Source organism: Prosopis cineraria, unplaced genomic scaffold (genome assembly GCF_029017545.1).
Source record: "Prosopis cineraria cultivar Desert tree isolate PC_DT_omini unplaced genomic scaffold, ASM2901754v1 PC14, whole genome shotgun sequence".
In the NCBI taxonomy this organism is placed as follows: Eukaryota; Viridiplantae; Streptophyta; class Magnoliopsida; order Fabales; family Fabaceae; genus Prosopis; species Prosopis cineraria.
Genome location: NW_026555345.1, coordinates 45,463 through 66,282, shown reverse-complemented (window position 1 = coordinate 66,282; position 20,820 = coordinate 45,463). Strand labels below are relative to the sequence as shown.

General features: G+C 35.2%; 1 protein-coding gene across 2 annotated transcripts; it reads right to left on the bottom strand.

The window, feature by feature from the left end:
- Positions 1-3,931: 3,931 nt before the first annotated feature.
- Positions 3,932-20,701, bottom strand: LOC129292848 (histone deacetylase 19). 2 transcript variants are annotated; one of them, XM_054930511.1, is made up of 7 exons: positions 20,490-20,701; positions 19,383-19,913; positions 17,788-18,228; positions 17,061-17,291; positions 14,411-14,481; positions 14,273-14,330; positions 3,932-4,231 (listed from the first exon to the last, which is right to left on the bottom strand). In XM_054930511.1, the coding sequence occupies exons 2-7, from the start codon at positions 19,908-19,910 to the stop codon at positions 4,142-4,144; spliced, it is 1,419 nt and encodes a 472-aa protein (XP_054786486.1). In that variant the 5' UTR covers positions 19,911-19,913; positions 20,490-20,701; the 3' UTR covers positions 3,932-4,141. The 2 variants fall into 2 exon arrangements, with proteins under 2 accessions (XP_054786486.1, XP_054786485.1); XM_054930510.1 differs by having other exon boundaries at positions 19,383-19,924; positions 20,490-20,700.
- Between the last annotated feature and the right edge of the window lie 119 nt (positions 20,702-20,820).

The window sequence follows — 20,820 nt, the reverse complement described above, 5'->3', positions numbered from 1 at the left end:
ATAATATTTATATGCGCAACTATATAAATAAAACATTAATTTGTCAATTATGCTTGGGATCTTGACTCCAAAAGCTAGATGCTTGGACCGTTGGAGCTAGAGGTGGAGGCATGTCAGTATAAGCTTGTGATCTTAAAGGAAAATGTTGGAGCTGGAGGCACGCCGTCATGTCATAACTCACAAATTTTCGGTCTCGATAATAAAGGTTGGATCTCTAAAGTTGGAGGCAAAGGTTGGAGGAGAAGTTAGAGATTGAACTTGGGCCATGAAGGAGAGATTAGAAATTAGAGAAGAGAAGAAAAGAGAGAATTAGTTATTAGAGAAGAGAAATTGCGAATCTAAACAATTCAGCCTAAGTTTCTTTTTTTTAATTTTTTTGCTTTGAACCGGGTCGACCCAGCTCCGATTTCCGGGTCAAAGCCGGTTCTTTCAAAACCGGCCGGTTCAATTCGGGTCAACCCGGGTCAAATGCCAAATTGATTCAATTGGTTGAACCAAACCATTTTACTCAGCGAGTGACGATCGGACCGATCAGACCGTTCGATCCAGTCCAATTTGAACAACATTGCTTAGAAGTGAATAAATGTTTGAGTTAATAGTGAAAATTATCCAAAAAAGAGTATTGACGAAATTGTATTGTGATTAATTGTAGAGTGAGTATATTTGATACCATTCAAGCTTCATTGAAGCTTTAAGAGTGTGTAATTAAGAGGTAAAACCTTTAACCTTTTAAATGTTTGAAACAACCAAAAGAATTTTTTTTTATATTTTTGTGTGTTAATTAATTTATTAATTTATATTTAATGATTTAAATGTGTGAGATTGATTGAAAATGTAAATGTGGCATGACTTACTTAAAAATCCATTATAATAATCTTATAAAGTTCAATTAAGTGTTTTAATTTGAAGTTTGATGATGTGATTCGCAAATGGATTCAATGATTTTTGTGTCATGAGAATTTCAATGATTTGAAAAGTGAATAGTTCAATAAAATTGTGTTTTATGAGTTCTATGGATGTTTATAATATGAAGTTCAATGATGTGATTATATGTTAAGTGGAGTTCAATGAGAATGTAATAGAAGAGTTCAATTACATTACGTGTTGTGGAGTCCGATGATATGTGTCAAATGTCATTATGTGATCAATATGAGATATTGTGCATGCTTGGGTAGTGAACACTTGCATGCTGTGAGTTATTGTATATTTATGCATTGCATGATCATAAAAGGCGGGAGTTCACTTAGGACAAAGAGTAGAGAATTAAATTCATGTGGTAAGGCTTCCATTAGAGCTCGATGGTTAGCCTAGATTTATGATTTATATTGTCTCACTCGTTCAATAAGAGACTTGAACCTAGCTAGTTATCCACTTGTTTAAGGAGGAAACTAGTATAGGGAGAATGACACCCCTATGGTGTAAGAAATGAGAAAAATTGTGACTCACAAGTGAGTTGGGAAATCATAGCCGGGTAACCTCTCACACGTGCTTTAATTAGGGTAGTCTCAATTTATGGATGATCCCAATGTGTTATAGCCCATGGTTTCGTATCAGAGGAATAAGAAGGATAAAATGAAGATGTGATCATGCATATATTAATAAAAAGGGCACATAATTGTCTGTAATGTGACCTTAGTAAAACAATTCATGTGATGAGTCCTATTTTTATATGAAAATATATTACTCAATCATTATCTCATGATCATGTATATTATGAATGAGAATTTGTGTTATGCTCTTGAACATGTTAGATGATTTGAAATTGACTATCTTTGTCACTTGTACTTAAATTAATTGACATGCATTAATATGAGTTAGATAGACCTTGGTTACTGAGTGATTGTACTCACCCCACTATCTTCACTATTACAAGAACAAGCTCAAAGGGACAAGACAGAGGAAAACAACTTGAGGCATAAGATTAAGATCCTGTTAGTAGGCCTCCTTTACTTTTTGAGTAATTATGTGTATAGTTTGTATGATATTGTCAACTAAGGATAATTCAATTAGGACTTACTTGCATTATGTGTTTTGTTAAATTATATAATATATTTTGGGCTCTAAGATGTATGTGTATTGATTGTGAGACCTATAACAGGGCCAAAATACTAATATAAATAAGAGACATGTATGACATGTGAATTATGATGAAATATGATATTAGACCTCCCCCTTTCGATTTTTTAGATTAAGGAACTGAGTAATAAAAATGTTTCATGAATATTGTTAGTGATGTGGTGCGTGCACAAATTTATTTTAGTCGAGTGAGTATAGTATGGATGGTGTTTGTAGTTTTTGGCTTTTTGTATGAGTTTTGGACACTCAATTTATACGTAAATGATGAAAAAGAAGAAATTTTAAAATGAGTGTCCTACTTTTGACTAAGGCATAATTTGATTGTGAAACCAAAGCTAATAGTTAGAGTTAAAAAAAAGCTTTCTGTAAACACCTAGATCACGTCAATCATATGTCGAACGGAGAAATGGGACACATCAGAAATTGACCTGGTTGTTGTCAAAAAGTGGGCAATGCACCATGACACATGACATAGAGAATCACGAGCCATGACGCATGCCTCATCTCCTGCATTGTTTCACTATTTTCTAATGTTAAGCAAATGCACTGATTCTTTTTGTAATTTCATGTTTCTACATATAAAATGAACTCTAATAAACAGTCTGTAAAAATCCTTTAGGATGTTTTAATATTGAAAACTTGGGATCATATTATTATAATTTGTTAAAGTTGGTAATGACCGTGATATGTGGTAATCCTTACTTGTCTTTTCCCAAATATTTCAACTTACTAGCAAAGCTTTATACTCTCCCTCCACATTTATTCAATATTAACAATTTTTTCATATAAAAAAAATGAATGAGTTTAAATGGGTTAGCTCTTAACTACATAGGGCTAACTCATTTATTCTTCAATGTTCAACCCATTAGGACCAGAGCATTTAAGCCTTATTAAACATTAACAAACCTAAAATGCAAGCTTGACCCATCACTTAAAAGGGCTTAACTGAGATAGCTTGACAAAATAATTTTTGCCCTAATCAATAAAGCAACAAAAACAAATCTCAACTCTGCTAGGTGGAATCGTCTACATAAATTACATAACACCGTTTATCAACAATCCATCCAATCAACAAAGCAATGTACCATTTGCTCAAATTAAAAAAAAAAGAAAAGAAAAAAACAAAGCAACGTATCCAATGTTAACAAGAGGATTGATACATCTTTCTCATGAACTGGATCCCTTCCTAGTAAAAGATTAATCTTACATAATGTTTGGATTGGTGCATTTAAATTTTGGATTTAAAATTTTATATTTCAAATCTCACATTTAAAATCTATGTATTTAAAATTTTTTGCTTGAGGTAATTTAACAAATTTTCAAATGAAGAAAAAATATAAGTTCAAATTCAAAACCAAAATGAAAAATTAAAATTAAAAATGATGAATTTATCTCTATTTTTTTAATTAACAAAAGATGATAATGAGATGAAAAATGATATGAGAATCTTAGATACATCAATAGTAAAGGCAAAAAGAGAATGAAGTGATTGTAATTTCTAATGATTAGAGTGTAAATGAAATTTGAAATTATAAAGGAATTCTAGTAAAAAAATGGATTTAAATTTAAATCAAATCCAAATTCATATTTTTAGATATATCCAAATAAGATTGGATTCAAATCTAAATTTCCATTAATCCAAACACACCATTAAGGTATTGTGCCTATGTCCAAGTAATCTCATAACTTAAAAGAATTTGAAAGGGCAAGATGCAGTCAATTGACAATTGTAAATCAAATTAGCAGTGAAGCCAAATTTAAGGTCATGACTCTTCAAACTTGTGAAGGGATGTGAGTAAGAAGATTCCTTGGAGAACTGAAAAACGCAAAGAACTTATCCTATTGTAACATAAACTAGGCATAATGAAATTGATTGGCACTTCATCAAATAAAAAAAACAAAAGGAATCATTGTAGTGATTCATAAACTCACATATAAACAAATAATTGATGTTTGAAAATGCTACAGAAAGTTAAAACTCTTCTTTCAAAAGCTCCTTCCCCACTGATGTTAGTAGCTAAATGAAAAAACAAGATTATGCATTTTTACTCATGTAATCTTCTACTTATGTGATTACATTCACCTTTAAGCATGCTGTTTCAGCCCCTCCAGACTCGGCGCCTCTAAATTGCTCTCCAGTTCTTGTCTGGCCCTCCTGGAAAAGTAAGCCAGCGTTAGATATGCAACAGGCCTGACGTCCTAAATCCAAATCAAAGGCAAGGAGCGCACCCAGAAAAGGAAAGGAGAACACACAAAAAACAGACAGCAATACTTAGTGCCCGTTTGGTTCACAGAATCAATGGAAATGTAATATAATGGAATGGTTAGGAATGTAATGTAATATAATGGAGATTACAAGAATTTGTTTGGTATGGTATTTGAGAATATGGGAATCAAGGTTAATATTTATATTTTATTAAATCAACATAAAAATAAAAGGACACCACTACCCTCCTCAGAGAAAAAAATCCTTCCTCTTCTTCAATCATCAAGGTCGGCCTTCTTTCTTCCTGCAAGAGCCAATAACCATGAAAAAAAAAAAAAAATCCTTCCACTTCCCTTTTGCTTCTTCACCGCCCAACCCTAATGGAAGTAGAATGATGGAGGAAGAAGAACGAAGGCAATGGCAGGCTTCACTTCACCAAGATTCAATGATCTCCACTTCCCCTTTGCTTCTTTAAATAATGCCAGTCACTAGATTTGGGAACATATTGGCAGAGCTTACAGCTACGACACCCAGCGAAACTTGCCGGATCTGCAACACCCATGATGATGGAGCTCGATGGCACCATTGTGGACCCACTATGGAGGGGATCTTCGCATAATGTTTCATTAATCCCAACCCATGTGTCCGACAAAGTTTGTTAGAGAAGGAAATGAAGGCTGGCAACGTTGTTGGAGAGGCTGAAAACCAAAAATGATGCAGTAGGAGGAGGGTGGGAGCAGAGATGGGGGAGGGGTCGTTTGTTTGTTTGTTTTTTTTTAAGGGCAATGTTGTCCTTTCCTCATCCAGTAATCCTCATTCATGGTCCAGCTATATAATCCTGATGCAGCATTTTGAGGGAATCAGGATTACATAATGTAATCCCTTTTACATTACTAAGCCCAACCAAACATCAGGAATCAGCAAAATGCATAAGGATTAATCCTGATACATTGCTGGAGATCACAATAACTCGTGATTCTTGGTGGTTTATCTTGTAATTTTTAATTATTATTCCCATTATACTGGCTATTTAGTTGGTATGAGTTATCCTTGGCTAGATTCTGTTTTAGTTCTCCCCTATTTTCTCGAGCTAGATGAGGCAAGGTTTACCTCACCTGTATAAACATCTTTGAGATGAACAAAAATTTGGCCGGCTGAATTAATCCAATAAACCCAGCCAAATTCCGCACGCATTGATGAGTTGCTCAATCTATGATATATGTATCGACGTGTGTACATTATATCAAAAGAGCTGCCACCACAACTCCAGATGGATTTCTTTAGACTCTAAAAATGCGAATAAATAGTTTATTTAAAGATAAATTACTCTGATTTCTCAAAAGAGACGCCAAAATCATACTACACTACCCTTCCTTTAAACTAAGATACACTACCCTTGCGTCTCCTGTAATAAAAAAGCATTAACAATATCTCAAGAACTCCTTTTCTGTGCAACAGTATCCTCTGGAGCATGAATAACATGACCTCTAACACTTGAAAACAATATTCATAAATGAAAATAAAGTTGCATTTTTGTTATACACATTGTAGGCCTCCTTATATGCATAACAATAAACCTTGACTAACAAGTAAACAGCAAATTATAAAAATCAAAATTTACCCAATATCATATCAGAAAATGTTAAGCATGAAAGGGGAAAGAACATGAAAAACACATATTAAGAATAACTCTCAATTAGAATATAGTAAAAAGAGAACAAATATTGTTAAATACTAATGGCAAGATTTTTTTCTTGACGGAGAATAATGAGATTATAAGCAGCACTGCATAGAGAAAGGTGTTTCTCTACTTGGTGTGCTCTCTCCCTTAAAAGTGCACAAGAAAATCTGAATCTCTGGGGTCATCTGCAATAACAAGTTTTACCCAAGACACATTTTCATTGGCCTCAGAATTCTTCCCTCCATTTATACAGACCGTTCATCTTGTTCTTCGAAGACTGGTGCCGTATCCAGTTCCTTATGGCCTATGAAGTAAGCCAAAGTTCCAACCAAGTCCTTTGAACAAGACTTCTACAGCTATGGTGGAACAGAAGGTACCTACCAACTCATTACAAGGTACAAATTGAATGGCCACAACTACCTACAATGGACCAAGTCCTGAATGATGTTTGTCTCAGGCGAGGGTAACGATGATTTACCTCAATAATGTTACTGTTCAACAAGAAACAAAGGATCCACAACACAAGACACAGGGTAGATAAAAATATGATCACGCAGAATTATATTGGGCAGGATTTTACGTTCCATGTAACTCTGCACGCAAAATACAGATAGCTGCAAAAGAAAAGTATTCTGACAAAGATAATGCTTTCCCTAAGGGTTTGTTTAGTTCAATCACTGGGAGCGGGGGCCAAGGAATTTTAAAGGAGGGAAAAGGAGTAGAGAGATCTTAATGTTCCTTTGGTTTGGAAGAAGAGGGGAGGGGGAATAAAAATAAGAAAAAACACAATTATTGGTCCCCATAAAAAAAAAACACAATAAAAATAATGTTCCTTTAGTTTTTTTTTTTAGTATTTTTAGTCCCTATAATTTCCACAAGATTGGGTGATATTTGTTACTCCAGTTCTTATAGTTTCAATATTTTCAGGCCCTATAAGGATTGGAAACACAAAAAAAAAAAAAAAAATTACATAGATTAAAAACAAATCTGATAAAACTATCGGGATCAATCATTGTGTTTTCACTAAAAATAAATTTATTATTATGCCCTATCAAATGCAGAAAAATCGAAAGCTAAATAAGCAAAAAGATCACAAAAGGGCGTGCTGCTACTTCAAAAAGGTGAAAAACTTACAAATGATCCCACCACCCAACCAAAAAAAAAAAAAATGAAGCGGCTTCAAAAGCAATTGAGTCACGGTTCATCCTCCACTTCTAATGTTTCCACCTAAGTTAAAGCATAAATAGGTACCTAGTAAAATGCGATTCATGTTCGAGCAAAAGACAATAACTGCTGGATTATTGATTCAAGCACTTCCTATCATATAACTAGAGATGGCCAATGTTATGAAAATCATATAAACTATCGAACCAATTGGTACTAAGGTTCACTAGTCGGACCATGCTCAAACCAGTGATAATTAAAATAATCTATTTTAATGCTATTAATAAGTTTAATTTGATTTTGTTAAATTTTGATATTTAAAAATCCTTACTGCTTTACCATTAGAGATGGTCATTAGGTATTTTGACAGGAAAATTAAAACTACATTAAAAAAATTGTTTAAAAAATATATAAACAAATAGTTGGATGAATATAAATGAAAAGAATGTCTACAGATAAAGAAATAAGTTCAAGGAATCATTTAAAATAGAGGCGAAATATCAGGTAAAAAAGAGGACGCATATATGATAGTGTGGTAGGTCACCAAGAACTTTTAAAAGACAAATTATAGCTAAATGAAAAACATATTATCTGGAAAAAATAAAAACGAATAGGTGAAACAACATAGACTAAAAAATTATCCATACATTAAAAGATACTCCTCTAATTCACAATATAAGACATTTTCTCGAAGCTATTGTTGGCCCAAAATGTAGGACATTTTTGTAGCTTCAGTAAATATCTTTCCATTTTTTCATGCTTACAAATCACCATATCCTTTTTTATAATAATTCATAAACAGTGTTGGGGTTCCATTTCGTGTTCAAAATATAACTGGTGTCCATTGATTATTTTGTTTAAGGGAAAATTAATGTGCCAGTGCTTATAGATTCACCAAATTTTGAATCAAGTCCTTCAATTTTTTTTTCTTTTTATTAAATCCTCATTCTTTAAGCTATTAGAGGCATCCATACTTCTGTTTGTAGCTTGTTAAACAGAACATGCACCCCATTAAAGAGAGTGATCTGGCAGACACGCTAGAGCAAACATGGCAACATAGGGTTTAGCTCGGGTTCGTGCATCATGGAGTTTGTTCCATTCCCAGGCTAAGATCAGATAACGACAAGGAAGCTCAAATGATCACTGCTGCTACAGTCACATGCCAAGGCAAGCAAGAGATCAGTAAATGTGCTTTGACATCCATCCTTTGCCTTTGCTCTAACGCTTCGAAGAATCAGGTTTTGAGAAATAAAATAGGGGGCTTCTTCTACTTTGGGGAAGAAAAAAAAGAGAGAGTATATTTGATAGAATACACTGGCTTGCTTTGAAAACCAAGATGCTTTCTTCTCCAATAGCACCTAACTAACACTTTCAACACTACAAACTAAGTCCTAATCAACTACAAGAAACAAAAAAATAGCCTAGATTTTAAATGCCTTCCAAATTAGAGAAGTATCCACAGCAACCAAAAACAACAGGTTTTCAATGCCAGATTGATTAGGAGAAACAAGTGAGAAAAGGTAAAATGAAGAGCGAGTAAAGATAAGGTAGTTACATGAATCAAGACAATTGGTCTGCATAAGGACAACGAAGGATTTAGAGGAAAAAATTAAAGGTGGGACAAATATACACATCAATCACCAATTCAAAGAATCCAACATGATGATCACGGATTCTACTCATTGACTTCATTTATTAGCAAGCAAGCAAGCTGCTACCCACAAGGACAGTGTGCAATATGTATCACTAAAACTTGATTAATCCTTAATAATTAATATAATCATTAGAGAATGTGAACGTGAGGGGGGTGACAGAGGCAAACACTAGTTGAGTGGTGAAGGGAAGAAATGAGTTAGGAATGAGGGAAACCGATGACATTCTCTGTGTTTCAACTTAAAATAACAAAAAAATGAACAAATTGAGAGGTCAGAGTGGGGTGTGATATTTGCGATATTTCGTCGAATAGGGTGTTGTCTAGTCATTTATTCAACTGACTTGCTTTACTTGATGATGATGATCTCACCAGACCTACTCCTCAATCAACGGTGAAGCTCAATGGAATAGAGAAGATGATGAGCGAGCTGTACCCTAGTGTGATGAACATAGCTTCTGTAACAGAAGAGTCCTTAATGTCAAAACTACCCATTTCTCTGCAACCTCAGTCCTAACATTTGTCAAGAGTCCATTCATCCCCATTGAACGATTTTGAAGTATAAGGGCTAATGAATCTGACGATTCAAACTTAAAGAAGTTAATAAAAGAAAATCTCAAGAACCTAATTAAAAACTAAGGAAAACCATAAGAACCTCCAAATTAACTTTGCTGTCTTTTTAATTATTGATAATCATGCATAGACCACTTGAGTCTTTCTGATCAAAGAGGAGTTTCAAACTCCAATGTTCAGAAATTTTATTCCATGATTCAAAGCCAATTTCAAACTTACATTCACATTTGTCAAACCAATAATGCAAAGGATTATCTCAAGACTACAACAACAAGCATTACCCCCTTAATTAGAGTTGGTTACATGGATCATGCAACATCATTATACTATATCAACAACCAACTTTTCAGATAAATCATTAACCAAGAAATCTCATATGATAACTTCCTTAAGTGTTTTTATTATTCTCCCTCTATATCTCTTCGTAGGGTTAAAAGCCATCTGCTCAACTCTTTACACTGGCACCTTTATTAGCTTTCTTTGCACATGTCCAAACAACCTTGAAGAATTTTCTACCATTTTCCCATTAAAATCTTGTACTTTTTTTTAATATGATCACACATATATCCCAATATCTTCATTTATATCATCCCCCCTTTTTTGGGCTCTAGCTATCCCTTCAACATCCACTATTCACTACCATATAACATTGCTGTATTTATAATAATTTAGTAAAGCTTTCTGATGTTGAGATATGCCCAAACCTATAAGAGGAGATCAAGGGCACATGTGGGTGTAGAAAAGAAACACCCAGCAGGTTAGAACTATGCAGAGACCTATAAGAGGAGATCAAGGGGACATGTGGGTGTAGAAAAGAAATACCCAGTGGGTTAGAATTAATATCCTAAGAATTTACGAATTAAGGATTAAGTCATGATGTATGGTAGGGTGGCTTAGATTCAGATTACATACTAAGGGCACTTTTTGCTTGCTTTATTTTGCTTCTGTTGTTCGGTTAGCACTCAAGGATGTTTTCGTGAGTTAGATAGAAGTGAGGAGAGTGCTAGTCTCTCAAACACCAGTGAAGGATCTTGTTCTTGTTGCTGTGTTATTTCCTTTCGCTTGTAATTTTCAGATATAAGGAATAGGATTTTGGCCAGAATCAGTGAGTTTTTCTTTTGTAACATTGATTCAGTTCATATGCATTAATATCAAACCTCAGAATTTCCCTCATTTATCTCTTTTTGCATTTAAAATTCTGTTGAAATATTTATTATAGAGCAGAGCTCTATCACTTTCCTTTAAATTTAATAAGTACTTTATAGTCACAAATGACCACTAATACCTTCATTCCAACTACCTAGCTTGTATCCCATGCATAACATCATCAAATTTCATTGTTATCTTGTAATATTGACCCTTAGTGTTTGAATAAAGACACCTGGGGTACAATCTTATATTTAATTTTTTACCTTCAAATTGTTGTTAACTTGATGTGTAAAATCCAAAAGCGTCGACAAGTAGTAGCACTAAGGATTAGGTGGTGGCAATTAAAAGGTAAGAAGCAAGATATTTTCAAGCAAAATCTTTTGGAAAAAGAAATTTGGGAATCTCAGGGAAGTGCTAACATCATGTGAGAGGATATGGCTAAAAAGATACGGGAGGTTGCAAAAGTAGTTTTGGGAGAATCAAAAGGTTCTAGTCCGAGAAATTAGGAGTCTTGGTGATGGAATAATAGTGTACAGGACAAAATCAAGTATAAGAAGAACTGTTTTAAAGCCATACATTTGTGTAACAATGAGAAAAATTGGGAGAGGTACCGTATGGCTAAGAAGGAAACTAAGAGAGCTGTGGATGAAACTCGTTCTAAAGCTTTTGAAAAATTTTATAAGAGTCTTGAGACGAAGGAAGGAGAACGAAACATTTATAAGATTGCTAAGAGTAGGGAAAGAAAATCAAGGGATCTAGAATAGGTAAGGTGTATTAAGGATGAAGAGGGAAGAATTTTAGTTACAGATGATGAAATTAAAAATAGATGGGAGACTTACTTTTCCAAACTTTTCAATGATAGAGAGGGTTCATCTAGTAACTTGGAGGATTTAGTAACTAGTAAAGGAGAACAAAATTTGTCACTCTATCGAATAATACGTGATAAAGAGGTAAAGGAAGCTCTTAAGAAAATGACAAATGGTAGAGCTAACGGACCTGATTGTATATCTATCGAAGTGTGGAAATGTTTAGGTGAAGAAGGGGTGAGATGGTTAACTAAGTTATTTAATGTGATCTTACGGTCCAAGAAAATGCCTGATGAGTGGAGGAGAAATACATTAATTCTTATTTATAAAAATAAAGGAGATATTCAGAATTGTACTAACTATAGAGGGATTAAACTCATGAGCCACACAATGAAATTGTGGGAGAAAGTAATTGAGCACAGATTGAGATTGGAGACAAGTATTTCTGAGAATCAGATTGGTTTTATGCCAGGTAGATCAACTACAGAGGCGATTTATCTATTAAGGGGATTAATGGAAAAGTATCGTTGTAAAAATAAAGATTTACACATGGTTTTTATTGATTTGGAAAAAGCTTATAACTGTATACCGAGAGAAGTGCTTTGAAAAGCGTTGGAAAAAAAAGGGAGTATGGATTGCTTATATTAAAGCCATACAAGATATGTATGAGGGGGTAAAAACTAGTATAAGAACGCCTAGTGGTCAAATAAAGAATTTTTCTATAAAGATTGGACCACATCAGGGATCATCTCTGAGTCCTTATCTGTTCAACTTGATCCTAAATGTTTTGATGGAACACATTCAAGGGAAAATTCCCAAATGTATGCTCTTTGCGGATGATATAGTTCTTATAGTAGAGACAAGAGAAGAGGTTAATTGCAAACTTGAGTTATGGAGGAGGACATTGGAGTCGAAAGGTTTCCGTTTGAGTAGGAGTAAGACGGAATATTTATATTGTAAATTTGGTAAGAGACTATTCGACAATAATTTGGAAGTGAAATTGAGAGATCAAATTATACCTCAAATGGAAAAATTTAAATATTTGGGAGCCATTATTCAAAATGATGGCGAAATCAGTGGAGATATTTCACATAGGATTCAAGCTGGGTGGTTTAATTGGAGAAAAGCTAAAGGAGTTATTTGCGACCGTAAGGTGCCTAATAAACTTAAAGGAAAGTTTTATCACACTGCTATCAGACCGGCAATGTCATATAGTAGTGAATGCTGGGCTCTAACAGGACAACAAGAGCATAAAGTTGGAGTAGCAGAGATGAGAATGTTACGATGGATGTGCGGACATACACGTAAAAATAAAATTCGAAATGAGCACGTACGCGAAAAAGTGAGGGTAGCACCTATTGAGGAAAAAATGGTAGAAAATCGGTTGAGATGATTTGGGCATGTACAAAGAAGACCAAGGGAGGCACCAGTGAGAAGAGTGGAACATATAACTTTGAGTCCGATTAAGAGGGGTAGAGAAAGGCCTAAGAGAACACTCTTGGAAGTTGTTGAACGCGATCTCTTAATTAATAATATTCCTAAAAGCTTGATAAATGATAGAGCACAATGGCGTCTTGCAATCCATGTAGCTGACCCCACCTAGTGGAATAAAGGCTTGTTGTTGTTGTTGTTGTTGTTGTTAACTTGCCTCTTATTAAATTTGCAACACATATACTCTATCTTGTTTCTACTTAAGTTGAAATCCTTTGACTCCAAAATCTATCTCCATCTCTCAAGTTTAGAGTTAACTTCTTCACTTGACTACTCCATTAAGATAATTTCATCTAGAAAGAGCATGCACTTAAAGATTTCTCCTTGTACAATTAGAACATCCAAAACAAGATCAAACAAGTTAGGACTCAAGGATGATTTCCAATTCAGAGCAGTCTTTAGAGAAGTCCTTTGTCTCACCTCAAGGCATTTCCAAATTAGTTGTAGCCCCCACATGCATATCTTTTATAGCCCTAACATTTGCAACATGAATGGCTATCTTTTCTATGACTCCTCATAGCACTTCTCTTGATAGCCGATCGTAAGCTTTTTCTAGGTCAATAAAAAAACACATCACGTCTCTTTCTTTACTATTGTGCTTTTCCATCGATCCCAATTACAACATAAATAGCCATTGCTGTAAAATCCAAATTGGTCCTTTAAAATAGTTGTGCAATCCATATAGCCGATCCCGCCTAGTGAGATAAGGCTTCTTCTTCTTATTGTTGTTGGTTCTCTAAAATACAAGTCTCATTTTATTATTTCTGCTCATCACTCTTGTAATTTTAAAGTGTGTCTTATAAGACTTATTTCTCATTAGTTAGCAAAGTCATAGATATTCCCCTTATTATTGTATATAGGTACCAAACTGCAATTCCTCCATTCCTTTACACTAGCTGTTGCCTCCACATACAAGTCTCAAATATAAATGGATTGTACATTCTAGTGCAGCATATCATAAAGCTGTTAATTAGAACATCCCTTATTACCATAGCAAGCCTTTGTCTGAGGAAATGAACATCAAAGTGGCTAACGGACCGTATATTAGGGTATGAGACGCTGGAATGTTGCTAACTTTCATTATAATGTTTGTGCTTTTCAGGATTTGGAATCGGGCAAGAAGATTGGCAATCTTAACTCCCCCCTTATTTAATAATTTTCTAATTATATTGTAAATGAACTAACTCATGGATAATGTTAGCTTCATGGATACTATTGTAACATTTCCTAAGCTCTAAACCTATAGATTGGGGGCCCTTCTCTCTTGTACAACCATCAAATCAATTCATTCAAGGGAAAAGACTTCCTTTTGGCTTTGTTTTTTGATACTCCTCATGTCTAAATATTTGGCAAAAGAAGGCAGATTTGGACATCGTTTTTAATATCATATAGCATGTTTCTCTTGTTTTAAAACTCTCAAAAGTAACTAGCCACATCAATAATTAATTACATCAAAAACTAGGAAAAGAACATACCAAATCATTGAGGTGAGGTTCCACCATCTCTCGCTTTACTTTGCTTGAGGGTTGTTCACTGATTGGATTAGTTTGTAAGATGATGAGATAGTGACAATAGTAACATTTCATTATATTTAAAAGAGTTAAGAAAAATACCGTTCATCATCAATGTCCATTTCAGAGTCTGGATCCCATTGCCCATCTCCATCATCGCGATCTTCATCAGCCTAGAAAAATGTAGATATACAAACTTTTAGGAAGAAAAGAAAAAAGATGAATTATTTTATGATTGTGGGAATAGCAGGCTAAGTCAAGTTTCCCAGAAGACGTCTTCATTCATCAATCTCAATGGTTCAGTGATACATAAGAAAGAGATTTGGCAGCTAGTCTGCCAGAATATCATGGAGAGAAATCAGATAAAATAGTAAAGCTGTGATATCCTAATTGTTGGGAGTAAGCCTTTCTCATCTTACTACGCCTTCTCTAATTTTAGGGATTTTCCTAAGTATTTTTCTGATTATTATTATCTTGTATTTAGTAAATCAATCTCTTTTTATTATTATCCCATATTAGGATAACCTAGAAAAATAATCCCTTGTACAGCTGTTATATGTATCGTATCATCAGAGAAATAAAGATCACATTTTGAGACAACCCACACGCTCACCAATAAATCTGGAAAATAAAACAGTAAGATATTACTAATTAAAACAGGCTAAGGCCCTAATCAGATTAAGATATTACTAATTAAATATCTTATTCTAAAAATAAAGGAATATCTAATATTTAAAAGATAATATAGATTCTAAATCCAAATTAAAACCCTAAAACACATTTACATCAATTAACATATGATAAGTAAAGAATAAATAAATAAAGATTAAATGGTTTAGTTAGTTGGGGGGCTAGTTAGTTAGGTTCTGTTAGAATAAGTGGACGAAGGAGCATATATAAGGGATCCCAAGTGTGAGTCAAATGTTATGCTAAATAGAAAATACAGAAATATAATTCACTTCTCCCTATTCTCTATTTCCCTTTCTCTCTTGTCTCTTATCTGTCTCTCTCTCTCTCTCTCTCTCTCTCTCTCTGTTTTCTCCTCTTTCCTTCCCTTTCACTCCTCTGTTTCTCTCTTTCCCTTCTTTCTGCCATATCAGTGGTATCCAAAGCCAGTCTTTCCTCCCCTTTGTATGCCAAAAACACATTCCCAAGCTGCAATAAAGAAGATGACAGATCCAAATGATGCAAGACTTCATACCTTGGAGAATCAACTCCAAGCCCTCACTGCACAGATGAGTCACCTTGTCAGATGTTTTGATGAATCCTGCAATGGTGGAGGCGGCATGCATCAACCTAGAATAGAGCAGTGTGATTATCAACCTCCAACTCGATTCACAAAAAGGAATTTCCAAGATTCCAATGAGATGACAATCTTGGGTAGCTTTTTAAGTCCAAGCATTATTTCCCTTTGGATGAAACACCGGACTCTTGGAAGGTCATCGTGGAAGTATTCATCTAGATGAGGAGGCATTCCAATGGCATCATTCTTTTGAGCAAACGACCATGGATGAACAACTTTCTTGGGAAAATTACGTGAAAGCCACTAAAGCTCATTTCCAAGAAGACTAAGCTGGGGCTGTGAGACCAATGAAGCCCATTACTCTACAAGACACGTATAGCCTCCGCCAGTTACAAGAGATAAATCTATATAAGGTAGTGAAAGCAAACTCATGGTAGAAAACAGCTTTGTTTGGCTCTATTGGAGATTCTTGGGTGTCTTTGCACCCTTCAAACCGCTGGATGTCGAACAAAAATGGAGTCTTAAGTGGTGGGTCCCAGCCATTCAAGTCGAAAATGACTAAAACACCCTCTAGTGGGTCTATGTTGTCAAGCTTAGCATCTGACGCATGAAGTTCTTCTTTATCTTCATATAAAGAGCCAAATTCTGGTGCAAAAGTTTTTGAAAATATTGAACCCAAAAGAAGCAGAGCACAAAACCCAAAATATTTGTTTTTTATGTCATCAAAAGTGCTGCAAATATGGGTTTCCATTTGGGTTCAAGTGCTTGGGTAATTTTCAGGCTGAAATGTCAAAGCCACAGCTATCATTCAGGTGGCTTTTTTTTTTTTTTTTTTCACCCAAGCTATCCCCACAGCTAGCAGCATTCAAGTGGCATCTTCAGAAGCAAAAGCTGAATCACTTTCCTTTAATAGGCCTGAGGAGCTTAGAAATTGAGTTAACCATGTTGGGTCAAACAAGATGATAGGGATGGTAGAGAACGTTGAATAAGAGGCTTGGAAGGAAGAAATGTAGGATCATCCCAGAAATATTGATTCAGTGGAGGCTTGCCTAATGAAGAAGCAACTTGAATGTCTCTGTTTAATTTTCAGAGGCAGTTTCCAGACTTTCCTATCTCTGACCCTTGAGGCCAAGGGTTTTTGAGGGGAGGGTATTGATATGCAAAGAATAAATAAATAAAGAATAAATAGTTTAGTTAGTTAGTTAGTTAGGTCCTGTTAGAATAAAGGGGCGAAGGAGCCTATTATAAGGGATCCTAAGTGTGAGTCAGATGTTATGCTAAATAAAAAATACGGAAATATAGTTCAGTTCTCCATAGTCTCTATTTCCCTTTGTCTCGTCTCTTATCTGTTTTTCTCTCTCTCTCTCTTCTTTGTTTTCTCTTCTTTCTTCCTCTTTCCTTCTCTTTCACTCCTCTATTTCTCCCTTTCCCTTGTTTCTACCATGTCAACATATGTGACGAGCCAGACTGAAGAAAATGAAGAGCAAACAAAAACATTAGAGTGATTACCTCTCCAAGATCAGAATCAGGAGGTCTTTCCTGAAATTGGACACTAGGAGCATGTTGCAGCTTGGAAAGATAATCGAGAAGCTTGGAACGTATTTCATCTAATAAATGATGAGAATTCTTGTTTTCCATGTTGCTTGGAGCAACATGAAGAGTATAATCGGGGCCAAAATACTCATAATACTCATGCTGTGGCATTTTGTCATCAACTTCTAATCCAAGAGCAACTCCTGTCTGCATTACATATAACACATTACAATTTTATGTGGTTAGAAGAGATTATCTGCGCAAAAGAATAAATCCACTATATGTAACAACTAATGGTGCATGATGACCAAGCTGAAAATCAACAACGGCATGATAAGCCACCCAGATGCTACTACTAAAACAGAAACAAAGGAAAAGAAACAGGGAAAAATTCCTAAGAGCTCCTATGGTGTCCTAATATATAATTCACATTGAACTAAAAAGAGAACTACTAAACTACTTGGAACTCAAACATCACCACGTGTTGAAAGCTAGAAATCATAAATTAGGGAATCATAATTTCTACAACATTTTTTTATTAATAAAAGTGCATTTTGAACTTTTTAAGGCAATAAATTCACTTATGGCTATTGTAAATTTGTAATTGCCACAGCAGATAAAATAGTATCTGGACCTTTCAAAGGCTTAAAAGTGTTGCATTAGATAAATGAAAACAATTTAATGAATCACAAGAGCATTCTACCTCATAGCACCAGCATCGAGCGACATTCCTAATGGTATAACCACCACCACCCAACAGCAAGAGGGGCACATTAAATGATCTCATGTATCTGACACACTCTGCATGACCTCTAATTGAAAGATTAAAGCATCCCAATCTGTCTCCAGACAAGGAATCAGCACCACACTGGAGAACTACTGCACCAGGCCTAAAAACTTCCATCACCTTGCCAATTATTGGTTTGAATAAGAAATGATAACTCTCATCATCAATCCCATCATCCAGTGGAACATTCAGAGAGTAGTATTTCCCCTTTCCATATCCAATATCACGTATGTCTCCTGTACCAGGAAAATAATCACCAAATTTATGGAAGGAAACAGTCATGACTCTGTCAGTAGTGTAGAAAGCTTCCTCCACCCCATCACCATGGTGGATATCAATGTCCACATATAGAACACGCTGCAACAAATATTACATGATCATTTCAGAAAAAGGATTTGGGCATATAGTACAATCATAAAGATTTGCAAACGACGGGAGATGTTTGAGTAATCAGGCAGTTCAAACAATGAACAATAAGAAGCCAAGTTATGATAAATCAACTGAGGCGGACTTAGAGTCTATCTTTAGAATCTTGAGTTATCTAAAAATGTCACCCAGCAAAGGCATCTTCATTAAAAAAAAGAGCACACAAGCACAAGAGTATTCAAGTCCAAAAATATGCAGACTATGCAAGAATAAGATCAGCAGGGAACAAAATGTCTGCAACTGGGCATTGCACCTTCACATGGGCCAACAGGGTGGAAATGTCATCACATTGAAAAGTAAGAAGTTTCCCGTTGTGGCAAGAAGCAACAGCTAAATTTTATGCACAAACCTTAGGAATTTGTGAAAGAAATCAAATTAAGAGAGTTGTAGAAGAAATGAAGATTTCCTTTGATCTGCCTTCAAAGATTGTAGGTAATAACAATATGGCCAGCATTAGCATAGTGAAAATTCCTTCCCATCATATAGGACAAAGCACATCAAAACTGATTATCATTACATAAAGAAAAAGATTAATTTTAGTATGATGGATCCCCAGGGCCCCCAAAAAAAAAAATAAAAGGAAATAGAAAAAAAATCAAACACACACAAATATCAGATAGAGAACCTCTTTTATGTATGCACAAAGAATCAGTGGAATATTATTTCTTTACCACTAAAGCAAGGATACACCTCAAGACTTAGGTATTTTGCTCGTTAGAGTTCAGCAAGCAATGCTGAAAAAAGAGCGGGGTCCTTCCTAAGTAATTATTAGGTTTGAAATGAAACTAGACCCCAGAATAAGGCACTTTTAAGCATAATCCATCCTTCAAGGTTTCTTTCCCGTCTTTGTACATTTAATTTCATCTTTTGTCATGTCAGTTCTCATTCTACAAGTAGGCCTCCTATATATATCCTCCATACTTGAGGTATGATCCCTCACGCTCATTCATATTATTACTGAAAAAGTGATGAAGAAAATATGAGCATAAAGGATTAGAACGTTTGCACAAGTCAATATAGGTATAAACCCCCGGGGGGGCACAAAGGAAAACATCAAGGGGGGAAATACTCATTATTACACCAACCTCATGCTGTTTAAGAAGTTCCAAAATTGCCAGGACTATATCATTGACGTAGCAAAATCCAGAAGCCTCACACTTTTTGGCATGATGTAGCCCACCAGCCCAATTGATAGCAATATCACATTGGTCATGATTCAACTTAATAGCACCACCAACTGAACCTCCAGCATAAGTTTGACAGAAAGAGTAAAGACCATCAAAGACAGGGCAATCTTCACCAACATTAAAGCGCTTGAGCTGCCTAAGTTGATCCTGCTGTGTTTCAGGAGTTATGCTTCGAAGGAATGAAACATAGTCATCAGCGTGAAATCGGCAAAGATCTCTGTCTCTGGCAGGAAACGGCTTAAGGACCTGCATGTGCTGAAGCAACCCATAGTGGGCAAGAAGAGCGTGTGTCATTCGAATACGATGTGGCTTCATAGGGTGACCTTGCCCATAATAGTAATTTCCAACCTCAGGATCATAGAAATAGCAGACTTTTCTCTTCATCCCATCTGGAGCAGACGGCAGAGAATTTCCTCCAGCATCCATGCTCTGTAATCTACCTGCTTATCAATATTCAATCCTAACAACTTCCTTGAAAAAGAGGAGCAAGGACATGACTATGAACACTCCAAAAAGCAATTAAGCTATGAAGAAATGAACAAGATATTCGCAACCACCGCATAACAAAGATTCTGACATGACCGATTATTAAAATTAAATATAGAAGAAAATACTGTGCTATAAAGAAAAAACCTAATGCCCTCCATAATGAATTAAGAATAAAACACCAGACAAGAGAAGTCTGCCTCTCAGGTGGTTTCACTTCACTTTTACCCCAGTTCGCGCAAACTTATTTTGCCGAGCAAAGGAAGAGAGAGAGGAATCAATATCTGACGTATGACGAGGAGGGGATGGTGAAGATTGAGAGACTTTGAAATAGCTAAGAACATTGAATTACAGTTTTTAGAGGAATGCATCGGGAAAAGAAACACAAAAAAATGTAACAACAAAACCACTAGCAGAATAATTAGAACTGGATGGATGAGAAAATGAACACAAACATAGTAATTGATAACGCGATTCGCTCTTTGATATATAAAAACACAGCAAGAATGCAACAATTACCTTCAATTTCAGCCTTCTTTGTAGTTTTATTCACCCCCCGAACTTACGACAAGACAACAAAAGAAAAGTAGAGCAACTTCCCCTTCCGGAGGGAACTTGAATCAGCGTGTTCGACGATATTTTTCGAACCCGTAGTTCTCAGGCTAGCGCAGGAATTATATGAACTTGATTTTTTATTTTATTTTATTTTATTTTGGAGGGCTAATGGGGGGTGAAGGATTTGGCTGAGGGTGTGTATGGTTGTAATGGAAGCACTAAAGCCTAAACACTAAATTTAATTATGAATGAATTATATTTCTTATTTTCAAAAATTCTTTGTTTTGTTACCCTG

Coding starts and splice junctions, on each gene's coding strand:
- LOC129292848 (XM_054930511.1), bottom strand. CDS start 19,910: ATGGATGCTGGAGGAAATTCTCTGCCGTCTGCTCCAGATGGGATGAAG. Junction 14,482..17,060: donor CTGATTCTGATCTTGGAGAG/GTAATCACTCTA, acceptor ACATTTTTCTAG/GCTGATGAAGATCGCGATGA. Junction 4,232..14,272: donor AACCTCACCTCAATGATTTG/GTATGTTCTTTT, acceptor TTACTTTTCCAG/GAGGGCCAGACAAGAACTGG.